Raw genomic sequence first — 15640 nt, forward strand, 5'->3', positions numbered from 1 at the left:
GTATACTTAATTAATAATTTTTTTTCATAGCAGGGATTGTACACTTATTGAAGGACATAAACCACTGTTTCAGCAAAATTATTTTGAAATTATTTTGAAATACATTTCAAAGTATTTTGTATTTGTATTTAAAATACATTTTTCAAAATGCATTTTAAAAGCATTTTGGAAAAGTATTTTGTATTTAAAATACTTTTCAAAAGCATTCCCCAAGTCTGAACTAGAATATACAATATTGAATGGTTAGTATTAGCAGAATTTCATAAGAAGTCACTTCATCAAATATTTAACAAGAAAACCATTGATTTAAAGTATGCATTTGATATCGATTAAAACATGGAACAAACATTTGATGCCAAGCACTCAAATATTTTGTGTTTTGATGTTTAAAAGTTAAGCAATCAAATAAATGAACATTAGGTCTGGAAAAGCTTTACTATATTTTTAAAAAATTCTTTAACATGGCTACTGATGCAATGGTGGCAGTCATTTAGATTGCCTGTTGCATCTGAAAATAACTTAAATTTATAAAAAGTTGTTATTGCTTTACTTAGTGAAATATTATTACATAGTAAAACAAAATTAATTTGACATTATGAAATAAGTAACAATTACTAATTTCTCTCACACACTCACTCTAAAATAGTCAAGAAAACAGAGCTATGTTGATTTACATAAGACAGAATACCTTGTGAAAAACTTATCTCTAGATGTCATCCAAACACCTGATACAATATGATCTTGAATTAAGCCAGCTAATGGTTTACCATCCTTCGGACTTAGGTAGTTGTAATGGGTGCTCACTAAAATAGGAAACTTAAAAAGTTTGGAAAATTTTTTTTCTCTAATTAGTCAATTTTTAACATAGCTCTAAACTTCTTTAGCATTAAAAGGGATAAAAATTCTCATTGAACACCTCCTCTTTTGTTTATATTGAATTGCTAAAATTACAAATGTAAACCTATTTACAGCCATTTCGATCAGCAAACCAAAAATTTAACTCTAAATTAACTAAGTTTTGAAGTCTGCATCTATCAACATTTTGTTCATTCTTGTGAGTTTAACAAAAATATGAATAAATTAATGTTAATGGAATATATAATACCATTTTGAAACACTAAAAACACTGTATTTTGCAAAGAATAATTGCTCTATGTTTACTTAAAAAACAATGCTAAGGCTTCACACTTCAATAAAATGTCAACAAATTTTTCATATTTTACAATGAAAAACAAAGTAGTATTTTTCTTCTACTTTTTTATAGATTTAAGCAGATTTTTATAGATTTAAGCAAAACTATATATACTATATTTAATTAAGACTATGTAATGGTAATATAGAGACAATGGTGATTTGAAAAAAACATGTCGCTGGATATTATCAAACATAGAACAAATTCTGTTTGTTTATTGTTTGCTGTTTTGATTTAAAAGAATTGTTAAAAGTTTTTAAAAAAAGAAAAAGAGGAAATAGAAAAACAAAAAGACGTTGAAATTTCTTATATTTTTGTGATAACTTTTGAAGTGTTACTGCAAATTCTACTCAATAATGTCAAAAGTTCTTCTGACTTCATAGTAGTACATAGTAGTGTAATTTATTATTTAGCAATCTGCATTTATATTCTGCTTATTTTTAGTTGTTTAGTGTTTTTATTTTTATTTTATATTCATATATTACCTATGTGTAAGAAAGTTCTTCAATTATGAAGCAGTAATACCAATATTATATTCTATAATCTATACTTTGAAATGAAACTTGCAGTTATGTGTTCTATTTATGCACTCCAAATTCCATTATCTCTAGTACCATGATAAGATTATTTAAACACTAATATTACAAAAAGACTTTTATGTTATTTAAACACTGCTTTTATATTTAGCAACATTATTGACTTAAAAGAACTTTAACAATTGTTGTTGCATTACATCAGCCATTTGCAAACATGCAGTATGGTAGAAACACACACCTCTGCATCTTCTATCATCAGCATAAAATTCTTGGTAAATCAATTAAAGCTCATGGTATGCTGTTTTTGAGATTTTTTGATGGCTGGTTACCCAAAAAATATTGAAAGAGAAGGTGGAATACATTTTACTGATGGGTGATTCCATGTGAAAACATCCAATTTTTTTTGAAAATGCAACCCTAAGTCTCAGATTTTGCTGATTTTTAAACCACTTAAAGATTTTAGTAAATTATGAACACCCTGAAAATTTTATCATGCAATTTCAATCGGTTCCTAAGATATAGCTATTTAAAGTTTGCCTCCAACCAACAAAAATCTGCCATTTTTAAAAATGGTTTTGGTCCTAGTTTCTGTTATATGTGTGTTGGAAAGCTGAAAATTTGTACCTTTACATATTTTGGGCCCACGAATCCAATGAAACAACTTAAAATATTTAATAAGGAACATAACACCTAAAATTTAAATGTTTACCACAATTTTACTGGGGCGAGTCCAACCACAAAAATGCCGATGTAGCTCGATTTTTTTTTTTTTAAATTTTTTTTTAGAATTTGTCCTGAATAGTTAAGTTATAGTTATTACAAAGAATTGGAGAGTGGTCTTTACTAAAACAGAAATAAAAACATGATCAAATCTACTTAAATTTAGTGCTTAAAAACAGGTATTTTGATAAATTAAACAAGAAAAAAGGGGTGTAATTTGACAGTTTTGTAACTGAAACTGTTTTGGCAACATCAAACTGTACTTTTAGTTGTTGTTGACTAGCTGTTTCTGTAATTTTATAGAATCTAATCCTAAAATAAACTGTTTCAAAGGGGGAGATTTTATAAATGCAGATGTATATCGCAAGTTTAAGTGTTTTTTTCAGAGATTGTATTAAATAGTTTGGTTGGAAGTTATAAGAAAAAATCAGATTGCAAACTTAAAACAGAAATAAAAACACCTTCAAATATACTTAAATTTATTACTGACAAAACATTGGTTTCATATTTATCAAACTAATACAAATAAACTTAAAAAAAGGCTCCAAAACAAATAGAGCAATTGGAAAGAAGTTCAAGAAACAAAAGTAATATATAAAATTTAAAAATTAGAAACTCAAAAAAATTAAAATTTATTAGTTATAGCGTTATAATCATTCACATTAATGTGTTGCCCTGATGTTTGCCCTGATTTTGTTGTTGAATATGTTTGCCCTGATTTTGTTGTTGGGACTTTGATTACTGCAATTAAACTTGACAATGGTACCAACAGATATCATCCATCTGTGGCCAAATGAAGTTTTGAGAAGGACTGTGAGGGTGCATAAACTTAATTTGAATATCATTTGTAGTAATATCTATCTCTGTAACCATTACTATCCACCAAAAAGAATCGTACTTGCATGCAACAAAATCATTTAGATTTAGTACAATTGCAACATCAGACATTACTGGCTTTTGACAATATAAATCTGTCAACACATTTATGTTCGCTTTTTCTTTTAAAACTAATTTCAAATTTTAAAATGGGTATGTAATGATGATAACTTCTGGTAACTGGAACAGTTTTTCCTGTTTTAAATTGCTCCTTTAGTTGCTGTTGCCTTGAATTAACTGCTTCTTTGGTAATTTTATAAAAAATGATTGTGTTTATATTGGTGATGCAAAACTCAAGCATATCATCAACTGTCAATATTTGGTTTTCAAACTTGCTTTTGCTGTTATTCTTTTAACGGTACCACCTATGCCATCACAAGTGGATTTTCCATGGTTGGTTGCAAAAAACACCCATTCAGCTGTAATCTTGAAATCTTCCCTATGGTGGCATAGATTTATAAAGTTTTTATAGTTTTTATAATGAGCAGAACATCCATCAGAAAAATAATAAATTTTATTGATACCAACTAAATGTTCTTTAATGTACTCTACAACTTTCTTTTGAATATCATACACAAAGCATGTATCATAATCATTGTCATCACTTAAAAAACAGAACGACTTATGCTGAATATTTGTTTTAGAAATTTCCTTTAAATGTATAACAACAGGATGTAGTGTACATTATTGTTTATTCCAATGATAACTTTGTATTTCATCCTGTATAACAAATTGATAGTTCACTGCAAAACCTGGCTGTATAATACATTCATTGTAACCTAAATTATTTTTTAGCTCCTTCAAATAGCGAGTTTAGCATTTAGCAATATATGAATGTGAAGTTAGTTAATGTGAGAAACAACAATTACACCTTTTTTTCTTGTTTAATTTATCAAAATACCTGTTTTTAAGCACTAAATTTAAGTAGATTTGATCATGTTTTTATTTCTGTTTTAGTAAAGACCACTCTCCAATTCTTTGTAATAACTATAACTTAACTATTCAGGACAAATTCTAAAAAAAAATTTAAAAAAAAAAAAATCGAGCTACATCGGCATTTTTGTGGTTGGACTCGCCCCAGTAAAATTGTGGTAAACATTTAAATTTTAGGTGTTATGTTCCTTATTAAATATTTTAAGTTGTTTCATTGGATTCGTGGGCCCAAAATATGTAAAGGTACAAATTTTCAGCTTTCCAACACACATATAACAGAAACTAGGACCAAAACCATTTTTAAAAATGGCAGATTTTTGTTGGTTGGAGGCAAACTTTAAATAGCTATATCTTAGGAACCGATTGAAATTGCATGATAAAATTTTCAGGGTGTTCATAATTTACTAAAATCTTTAAGTGATTTAAAAATCAGCAAAATTTGAGACTTAGGGTTGCATGCCCTGGATGTTTTGACATGGAATCACCCTGATGCCAAAAACTGAAGAAGAACATTAATTGAAGAACAGAGACACATTAATGAAACTGCCTTAATTGGTTGAACTGTTTGATGTTACACATCCAGATGCGATGCAACTGATTAATATTGCTGAAGATAGATCTTTCTTAAATGTGCAACACAGGCCATACAGAGGCTATAAGGGTAGTGTATACAAACCATTAGCTGGAGAAGAGGATAGAAAGATAGAGACTAAAGCAATTATCTTTAAAGTAAGGAAAAGGATAAAAAAACTGAGACTAGCATAATAGAGGCAAATGATCAATAACTTTTGATGAAACTTGGACAACAGTCAAAACTTTGAAGCCAGTGGAAGTGCATAAAGAAGCCAAATACTGTTCCATCAGCAGGTAAGGTTAAAACAGTTTTTTGTGAAAACAAATGAATTTTGTTGATCAATTATCTTAAGAAAAGTAAAATAATCAATTTTAATAACTGGATGAAAAAATTTGTAAGCTTAGACCAGGGTTAGTGAAGATCAAGCACCTGCTCATAAAAGCTATTTAACTAAAATCTAAAATCAATAAATCAAAGTACATTTTGCATGATCATCCATCATATTGTCACCCTAGAATTGGTTTGTTCAATATCCACTTTTTACTGAAAATGAGTTACTGTTACAGAATTTCATTTTAAGATAAGCTTGTTTAATATCTACTATAAAATATACAGAATCTGCATTTCTTATCAAAATATTCAGATCTCTTTGTTCAAAATCCAAAAAAGGAAACATCAACTTATTACATTTTGTTCAATATCCCGATATTGAACAAACCAAAACGCTATTTTAATGCGTGTGTAATTGTGGTTTAACTTCCAAATCATTGTTAGTTCTGCTCAGTTTAATATCCAGCTAAGCCAATCACTGCATCCGGTGAGATTGCATGACAAGTTGTCTGATAAAAAGTTATTGTCAGTTAGTAAACACTTATATTGGATAAATCTTTAGTAATTGAAAATAATGATATTATAAATGAAACTGAAACCATGAGTATGACAGAGGATATTTACAACATTGAACATGTGGAACAAAGTAATAGTACATCTACAGAGAAGAATGAAGATAGTTTAAATAAATCTAAATCTTTGATTTCAACAACAGAAAGTAAAGGAACATTAACTAAAAATATAAGGAAAACAAAAAGAGAGAGGGGAGAAGAGAGTGTTGATATTAAAGGACAACTACAACCTGCAAAAAAAGTTAAAAGAGGCTGTAAACTGAAATGCAGTCATAAATGCAGTGATTATTTTTCCAATGAAGAAAGAAATCAAATAATTACACAACTTTATAAATTGTTGGATGAGAAAAAGCTACATTTTTATAGTAAGTACATCATTAGGGGTGAACTGTTTCGGAAGCGAACATACAAAGAAAAGAGCAGAAAATCACATGTGTACAAGTATTTTTTAGAACACAGCAATACACGTGTGCAAGTTTGTAAAGAATTTTTTTGTGCCACACTGAGCATCAGTCAACAACGTATATATTACTTTCATGAAAAAATTCAAAATCCAACAACTTCTGTGCCAAGATCACCACTCAAAGGTTGAAATGTCAAAAAACATACATCAAAAGAAAAACTAGAAATGGTTAGAAATTACATTAAATCGTTTCCTGTTGTCGAATCACATTACTGTTGTGCCAAAAGCAATAAGCAATATTTAAATGGTAGTTTAACTTTAACAAAAATGTATGATCTGTACAAGGTTACAGATGAAAATTCTGTAAAAGAAAACATTTACAGAAAAGTCTTCAATGAGGAGTTTAACTTTTTTAATCATTTTTTAAACCTAAGAAAGATAGATGTGATGAATACAAAGAGTATAAAATCCTTGAACAACTATCAGAGGAAAGAAAGTATCAGCAAGAATTGCACATCCAAAGAAAATTGTAAGGATTTGAGGAAAGAACAAAGGAGTGACAGATAATTAACGGTGTAATAGTTGTAGTTTTTGATCTTGAAAATGTTTTTAATCTGCCAAAAGCTAATGTATCAAGCTTTTATCATTTTAGTAAACTATACATTGATATATGTTAAAAATAGCAGTTTGTTTACAGTTAAAGTGGATCATGTTAAAAATGTCAGGAAACTTAAGGAGTGCCAAAACTGATGAAACAAAAGATTTACAGGCTTTAGTTAAGAACTTTTATTTTCAAAAATTAATAATTATACTAGATTATACCTAGATATTACCTAAATTGTATGCCTCTGACCTTCCAAGTTCATTTTGTGGAAAATGGGCATTCATCTCATCACCATCAAAGTCAGCATTATAAGATTTACAGTTTGCATAATGCATCCGAAGTGTTCGCTCACCAGGAAGAACCTTTGCCTGTAAAAAAAAGAAGTATTAGAAAAATTTATATTAAAAATTTATATACCAAATAAATAAATACCAGCAAGTTTAAGGTACCTACAATTTAATACATAAATTCAATAGAAAACCTGAAAAACCATTTGATTTGCATAAAATCATCATACCAAATTTATAAACTCATTATTTTTCTTAAAACTTATTTTTCACTTTTTTTAAAATTTTTTAAAATACACAAATAAGTATTAAGTTAAGGCACATTCTTTAATGACTACAGAAGTTTTAAAAAAAATTCACTTTATGAGCCATGATACTTGGTCTATGAAGGGTTGGTTGTCGATTTAGCAGCAAAACATCACCATTAATTAAATGTCGATGCACCTGAGAATAAAAATACACAAAGTAATATAATAAAAATAAGTGAAGCAAGATATCCTGAAAATTCAATCACATAAAATTCCGTATACAGAAAAACAAAATGAATCCAAATTTGAAAACAAATGATTTTTTGTACTGGGAACCCTTGCAAACAAATAAATTTTTTAAAACTTGGAACCCTTCATTTCCCTTTTCTTTTTCTTATTGCTGTAGTGATTTACCCTCCTCTTTTCCTTATTGCTGCATCAACTTACCCCCTCTCTATCAAACTCATTTTAATTCAAAGCTTGAAAACCTGTATTAATAAGCCACATACTCTAAGATCTTATTAAAAAAAAACAAACAATTTTTGAAATAATTTTTAACAATTAACAGCTAATAAATAGAAATAAGGAAGGTGCTGAAAGCACTTTATAAAAGCATTAGAAAAACAAAACTGTGAAAATAAGTAACTTTATATTTATATTCTTATTATAAAAAAACTACAAACAAAGTTTTTTGTCTTTTAATTTGCTTTCCTCAACTATACAGGCATTCTAGATTTCAATAAGAGAGCTTCCATATTTATTTCATGTCTAAAAAATCTTTTTTATTTGATTAATAAATTGAAATTTTTAAGTAGTAGATTTCAACAGTTATGTTTTGATGTCTAAAAACTATTTTTTATTTAATCATAAAATTGAAATATTTAGATAAACATTTTAACATAAGAGTTGTGAGAAGAAAAAAATCTTTTTGCTGAATCCTAACTAACTTTAAACAATTATTAAAGAAACAGATTTTTGTGTTTAACAACCAGTAACTCAAACAATTCAAAAACCTGTATTTTACCACAACAATAACTAAAAAACCTGCATTTTACCTTTTTTTCTTGATAATTTTTATTATACCCAATTTTTATACTGTTTTCAAGAGATGAACTTAAAAGCTGTTTTGCAACAGCTCTTCGCTCATTTTCATCATTTGTCAGCATAGTTTTATGTCCATCCTCATATTCAACCATGGTTGCCCTGAACAAATGTAAAATACATATAGACACTGTGAACCACAGTGACTGCCAGGTTTAATATTTCCCCACATCAATTTTTATTTTATGTATAATCAATTCCATTTATGAAAATAAATATTTGATTGGTAAAAACCTCTAATGGTGTGGAAAAATATAGGTAAAATAAAATAATAAAAGAAGAATTTTTAGTTAAAACTATCCACCATTTTAACCAAAATAGCATTAATTTCTCAATTAAAAATCAGCAATTTTGTATTTTAACATACTTGGGTAAACAGCGGCTTCAGTGTTTTTAAATGGAGGAAAATAATGTGTTTTAAAACTTTTAGTAAGAAGTCTACAAAACTTCATAAAATAACTAGAGCTACTAAAGAAAAAAAAAGCATTTATCTGGAATATCTATGATCAAAATTTAGCAAACCATCCTCAAGTTATTTGTAGCAATTGTTATAAGAATCTTTATTGTTTGGAAAAAATTATACAAAATACCTTGATAAATTGCTGAAACAAATATCTCAGGTTAGTTAATAAAATAAATTTTCATTTTATTCATGACTAATAAACTGTTTGATTACCTTTATTTGTTTTTTTGTTTTTTTGTTTTATCAATTTTATAGAAGGCAAAAACTCATTTTATAGATATAGTAATTTTATTCATAAATAATTAAATAAGTTTGTAAATTGCCTTTTTACATTTATATTTCTACACATATACTGTTAGATTTGTGTGGTCATAAATACTGTTTTTATTTATGGACTCATTGAAATTCAGTTCTGCAACTAAATATAAAAAGTAAATTGTTCTATATTAAGATATTTTCTGTTTCGATAAAACATCAAGTTATCAGAAGAACTTCAGATATTTCAGAAATATCAAAAGATATTAGTATTAATGCTGCTGAATTGAATAAAAAAAAAAAAAAAAAAAAATGAAAAGATGTGCTTAAAAAGTTATAGAGTTGTTACTTCAGGAATTGTTCACTTTTGTGGGAAAGTGCAAACTGTAAAGAATTTATTTGATGCAGCATATGGGTTGGGATCAGCAAGTGCAGAGCGTGTTGCCTCAAGTATCTTAAAAACCAAAATGACAAAGGAAAATATTTTTAGAGGTGAAAAATTCACACTTGCTACGCATGGTAAACCATTGACCATAATAATTGGGATTCAAGACAAAAAAAGTGACTGTGCTGGTCCTAACCAAGTTAATTTTGGAACAATAATGGAGCTTAATAAATGTTTAGAACTTTGCCAGCATCAAACCAAGAAAATGTTTTTTATATTTTGAAGTCTTGGGTTTCGATGTAGCATTGAAGAAAATATATTTGAAAAATTAAAGGCTTTAAAAGCTGAGTTGGATGAGTATTTTACTTATAAATAAGAAAAATTCTATGAAGCTGGTGATATAGAAAATCAATTAATGGTTTATATAAAGGATATTGATAAATTTACTAAATTTATAATCATTGAAAGAAATATTGACCCTCTTTCTGCAATTGTAAGAGTTGCTGTGATTCTGGTCAAGTTCTTTTGAAGGTCACTATGAATGTTTTTAATCCATCTGATAAAACTAGCAACCATCCTGATCTTGAAAATGCTGGAATCAAGCACTGTTTTATTGTTGCTATTGCAGAGGGAGTATCAGAACACAATGGAAATCTTAGGAAATTACTTGATCCTCTTGATCTTCAAAATATTAAGTATTCTGTTGCATTTGATTTAAAGTGCGCAAACTCAATGTTCGGTATTTTATGTCATGCTGGATAATATAGTTGTCTGTGGTGTTAAGAAGAGTCTTTTGGATGCTGGAGAGAAAAAATACTGATAAAGGACTTGGAATTTACTCAGAACAAGCTGGTGAACCCATTCATCATGACTTCAAAAAAAAATGGATTAGGTATAAGAGACAACAAAACCACACAGAATATGCTAAAAGGTTGAAGTCAAGTGTTGAAATTGCAGCACCAAATAAATAAATTGTCTATATGTTTGTTATTGGAGTGATATATTGTTGACCTAGTGCAAAATTGTGCTAAAACACTATTGTTCATTTTGAGTAAATTGGATTTTCAAACTATTTTTAAAAAAAGAAAGCTTGTTGTTTTTTGTAGAGTATCATGTTATTTGTGCAATAAGGTGCAGCCTTATAAATGCATACCATTTTTAATGCATTTTTATATAAGACACATAAAACAGAGTAAAATTAGTTTGAGATATATCATACATTAATTTTTTCTTAAAGATATGTGAATCTTTATTTCAAAACAGCCAACCATGTAGCGCCCCTCTTTTTTTTATTTAAAACTTAAATATTTCTTCTTTTTCATTTTATCCATCTCTATAGAAGTTCTTAATACTCTTAGTTTATTTAACTGATATATTATTTGTCAAAAATAAAAAAAAAATGGATGTGGGGAGATTTCAAATCTGGAGGCTACTGTGGTTAACAGTGTAGAAAAAGTGCACATAAAAAGTTTTGATTTATTTAAATGTAAATTAAAACAATAAAATTTTAAAAAAACTCACTAACAAAAAAAGTTTTATGTGTTTAAATAAGCATACTTTAAAAAACACAGTAATTAATTATTACCCTGGCCATTTATTTGGTCCATTAATGACCATTTGTGTCAAATTAGAAAGATTCCATGTAGTTACTGGTTGAACATAGGTAAGTTTTTTTGCAAATACCTTAAAAGTAATGTTGGTTTACAACAATTGTTTTAATTGTTTAAAAGAAGAAAAATATAACAAATAATAAATAATATAAACAAACAAGAATTGAGCTTTCGTAAATAAGATATGATTAATTCAGGGAAAAAAAAAATCTGTTAAACACATAACAAATAACCATACTAGAGGAACACCAACTTCATCCATATTGATAAATGGATCAGGTGATATGACAGAGCGACAAGCATAATTAACTCGTTTGCCCATCATATTCTTTCTAAACAACCCTTCTTTTTTTTCTAGTAGCTAAAAAAAGATGTTCACTTAGTTTAATGAGAAAATTTTTTTAAATATCTTTTTACAAAATTGTTAAAGATTTTTTAAAAAAAATTTTAAAATATCATTTTACATGAAGGTTTTTAAATCTTCCAAATCATAGACCTATGTAAGTAGACCGATGTAAGTAGTATGTAAGTAGACTGATGTAAGCTATGGACAAAATTTTAGATAAAAAAAATTCATTTGAATCTGAAATGTTAACCTTGGTGCATAAACTCATGAGAAGAATTTGTTATAAAAAGAAAACTTAGTTTGCTTAAAAATAAAAACTGCAGTTAATGGGAAAAAAACTTTGAATACAGATTAGCCTGTGTCACAGAAGAAATATATAAACCTGCTTAGTGTCAAAGGTTGAATCAAAGAAAAAAGCACAATCAAGTGATTGAAATTTGATTTTTAGAAGAGTCTGATCTGTTTTGACATGTATAGATCAGATTTTAAGCAGAGGATAAATTAGCATAGAGATTGTGAAAAGGTTGAATGACACTCAATATTTTGAAGAAACTCCTCTAAGAAATGTAAAGATCTTGGAAATGCTTTAATCAAAAGCATGAAGTATCATGTTTGGATTTTGGACAAACTAGTTGTTTTTGCATTAGCAGACAGTGATCTGCCTGTTATCAATTTTAAGAGATATTCAAATGTCCACCTGAGAAAAATTCCTGATTTTGACAGTAGTCTAACTTTTCCTGACCTTGTTAGCCCATAAAGCTGGATCTTTTTTAATATTGTGGTATTTCTAAGGAAGAAGTTAATGACTGGGTTAAGGAGACTTTAGTTGCTGGAAATATTTGGAAAGCTAAAGAAAGTTTGTTTTAGATTACACCCCTAAAACCTTGTTATTTTACACCTCTAAAACATTGACTTTCATTTGTTTTTTTGCAATAATTTTTTTTTTTTTTTTTTTTTTTGCAAATTGAAACTATTTATTTGGGTTATCAAGCTTTCCTTAACTTCTGCTATCTATCTATCTATCTATCTATCCATCCATCCATCCATCCATCCATCCATCCATCCATCCATCCATCCATCCATCCATCCATCCATCCATCCATCCATCCATCCATCCATCCATCCATCCATCCATCCATCCATCCATCCATCTATCTATCTATCTATTTATCTATCTATCTATATACCTGGCGTATACCAGGAACAGGATTAGTAGCCAATTTGTTTAATGTATTGTCCATGAAGGTGTTCACAGAATTTTGCAGTTCCTCCCATGCAATTTGAAGTTGCTCTTTGTGAGTACTTCCAGGTACTGTTTTGAAACCAGCTTTTTTCTGAAACACAAAAAATTCAATGTTAAGCATAAGTTAACTAAAGTTGAAAATATAATAAAAAAATCAAAAATGAGTGAAAAAGTTACCAAAGAAAAACTGATTTTAAAAAATATATGAAACCAATAATAATTTTTAACCTGGAAACTACTAGTAGAAGTCAAAGAAATTGGTACATATGCTTCTTCATTTACTGGTTCTTTTAAGCAATTTAATAACTCATGTATAAACTTGCAATTCCATAACAACTTACACAAGTTTGCTGTTTGAGGATTTTCAAAAGTTTTTTCGCCCATATAAGACATCTACAAAAGAAAAAACAAGTTGCAAACACAGCAAATAATAACAACAATAATTATAAACATGGACATAATTCATGGAGGTTTAAGAGTCTAACTACCCACACACTAAGACTTTTTTTTTATTGGGAGGGATAACAATAGTTTATCCCTTCAACTTTTTAAGAGTTGTGCTAGATACTGTAAAAAAATTCATAGTTTAAAACTGTTTATATAACTTTTCATTTTTTTTTTTATAAACGCCAAAATCAAAATTTGGAGACTCTAGAGACCACAAAAATCAAGAGGGGATACAATCTTTTAAAGAAGACGGTTGATTAATTTTGATCAATTATTTATGGTTTGTTGATAGGAATGTAGTATTTTGCAATTGATATCTTACTATCAGGAAGAGTGGAATAGCAGCAAATTAAATATATAAAACATTGAAAAGCAAGGATAAGCTATCAGTTCATCATAAAACCAAACAATCAAATGTTTTTAGAGAAGTTATAAAAAAAAGTACATTTTTTTCAACAATCAAATTAACTTTCTATGAAAAGCATTGATACAATCTCTTTAATATCAAGTATTACTATGAACACAATATTTTAACAAAGTATGTAACTTTAATTTCAATCTCTAGTCATTGCTTGGTAGTTTTAAAAATTTATTCAAGTTATCTAAATTACTTTACACAAATTATTTAAATTACTAAACAATCCAATGCTTTGTTAAACTGTTCAAAATTCAACTTTTGTAATATGCATGCACAAAAAAAAATACTTAAGAAATTGACTTACTGGCCTAAACCTGGAAGGAGGCACAGCAATTACATCCAAGAAGAACATTTCTGGACAAGTCACTCTATTTTGGCGTGAAGGAGAATTAAATGAACCAAACAATGCCTTTAAAGCTTTATATTCTGTATTCCATAATGCAACTATTTGCTTCTTAACTTCATCTGGAGTTATGTACTCCTCTACACCCAGCTTCTTTTTTAATTGGAGATCTACATCATCTATTTCTTTGTCTTCAATTAAAGGTTTTTTTGATTCTAAAAAGTAAATTATTAATCTTTGATATTTATTTTATATTTAGAAAGATAATTTAAAACCATTAACTTAAAATAAAAACAACAAAAAGTTGAAAAAAACATGTACATTCTGTTTTTTAAAAAAACTCAAATTATTAAAAAAATGTTTTTAGCCACATTTTATTTTCAGCAAAAATTTTCTTTACAGAAGCCTCAAAGAGAAATCAATTTTTTAAAAAAATGCTAATAATAGTATTAAATTTTCCATTGATATCACTTAAAGTGAGAAACCAAAAATTTTTACTTTTATTAAAATTTTATTGAAAAAAACTCCATAATTTTTGAAAAGAACAAGTTTTACTAAAAAAATACTTTTTCTTCTGTCAACTTCATTTTGCATTTTTGCATAACCATTGTCATCCTCATCCTCATCTTCATTATAATCTTCTTCCTCTTCTTGTTGATGCTCATTCTCATCTATTGAAGAAAATGGCTTTACTTCTGTGTTTCCAGACTTTTTAAGTTCTATTAATGCTTTTTGTATAGATTTTTTACTAGCTGAAGAAAAGTACAGACGTGTGTTGTACTCTGACCTAAATTATACAAATTGTTATTAGGTTTTATTATTTGTTAGGATAAACAAAATATTTTTTGATTGTACAGATTAGAGGTTAGAACTCAAAGAAAATATACACCTTATCTCTCGTTTTACTGAATTACAATGTGGGCACTCCTTGAGTTTTTTTAACAAAACAACTTTGAGAAAATTTTTGATAAGTTCTTGGCGATATTTGATTAAGTTTTTTGTTGAAGATCTCTCTTTAGTTGCAGTATTCACAGCATTTTCATAAAAAGAGTCAATTTTGCTACACACAATTTTTTGGACATTGAGTTCTGTTGCATTATTTTCACTTGCTTCTATAGTAAAAGAGTTGTAGAGATCATACAAATTTGCAGCTTCCGTTAAGAATCCTTTTTCAAGAAGATCACATTGCCTATTTGTAAAAAAAAAAGTTAAACAGATTATTTTTCATACAGAAAGTACTAAAATTACTAAAACTTTAAGAAGTGCTTTGAAGAATACAAATTTAAAAGTTTTTTAGCTAAAAATATTTTTATTTCATTTTAGATCTAAAGTTAAATATTTTTGAAGATATAGTATCACCTGATAAATAGTCTTGTCTGACAACTTTTAGATATAAATCGGTGACAAGTGAAACAAGATCCTTTTAGAATGTTTATCATAATTTTAAAAAACATAGGATGATACACAGGCAATGGAAGTTCTATATAGCCAAAATGCCCAGGACATTTAAAAGAACTCAAAGAACAACTATCGCATATATCACTTTTATCATTTGGACCAAGTGCTGAATCATATAAGCCCCCTTTGTTGGGATGAAGTAATTGATCAAATGTTTCTGGATTGTCAATTTTCTTAACAGCAAGTTTTCTAATATCCTCTGCAGTGTAACCAGTAAAATGAACACCATGGATTCTCTGATAAAGCATTTTTTAGTTTATGCTAAAAATTAAAAGACAAAAATCTAAAAATGTAAA

The 15640-nt window shown here is 28.0% G+C and overlaps 1 protein-coding gene and 1 pseudogene across 6 annotated transcripts in view; one reads left to right on the forward strand and one right to left on the reverse strand.

Annotated features, from left to right (window-relative positions):
• The window catches only part of LOC145202512 (DNA-directed RNA polymerase I subunit RPA1-like), a 33883-nt gene that overhangs the window by 17031 nt on the left and 1212 nt on the right, over positions 1 to 15640 (reverse strand). For all 6 annotated transcript variants that reach the window (XR_016450819.1, XM_090082229.1, XM_090082227.1 and 3 more), the window contains 12 exons: positions 15246 to 15605; positions 14776 to 15075; positions 14453 to 14673; positions 13848 to 14101; positions 12907 to 13071; positions 12623 to 12769; positions 11328 to 11450; positions 11065 to 11162; positions 8331 to 8478; positions 7388 to 7471; positions 6970 to 7108; positions 689 to 803 (listed from right to left, as the gene is read on the reverse strand). Coding sequence is in view for 5 of the 6 variants with exons in the window: in XM_090082229.1 (XP_089938355.1) it covers positions 689 to 803; positions 6970 to 7108; positions 7388 to 7471; positions 8331 to 8478; positions 11065 to 11162; positions 11328 to 11450; positions 12623 to 12769; positions 12907 to 13071; positions 13848 to 14101; positions 14453 to 14673; positions 14776 to 15075; positions 15246 to 15592 (2141 nt within the window). In the remaining variant the exon portion in view is untranslated. The remainder of the gene's footprint in view (positions 1 to 688; positions 804 to 6969; positions 7109 to 7387; positions 7472 to 8330; positions 8479 to 11064; positions 11163 to 11327; positions 11451 to 12622; positions 12770 to 12906; positions 13072 to 13847; positions 14102 to 14452; positions 14674 to 14775; positions 15076 to 15245; positions 15606 to 15640) is intronic.
• Positions 9415 to 10262, forward strand: LOC149890843 (uncharacterized; annotated as a pseudogene).

The sequence above is a fragment of the Hydra viridissima genome, unplaced genomic scaffold (assembly GCF_058129835.1).
Source record: "Hydra viridissima isolate aposymbiotic clone 2 unplaced genomic scaffold, HvirCarnegie_v1 scaffold_3, whole genome shotgun sequence".
Lineage (NCBI taxonomy): Eukaryota > Metazoa > Cnidaria > Hydrozoa > Anthoathecata > Hydridae > Hydra > Hydra viridissima.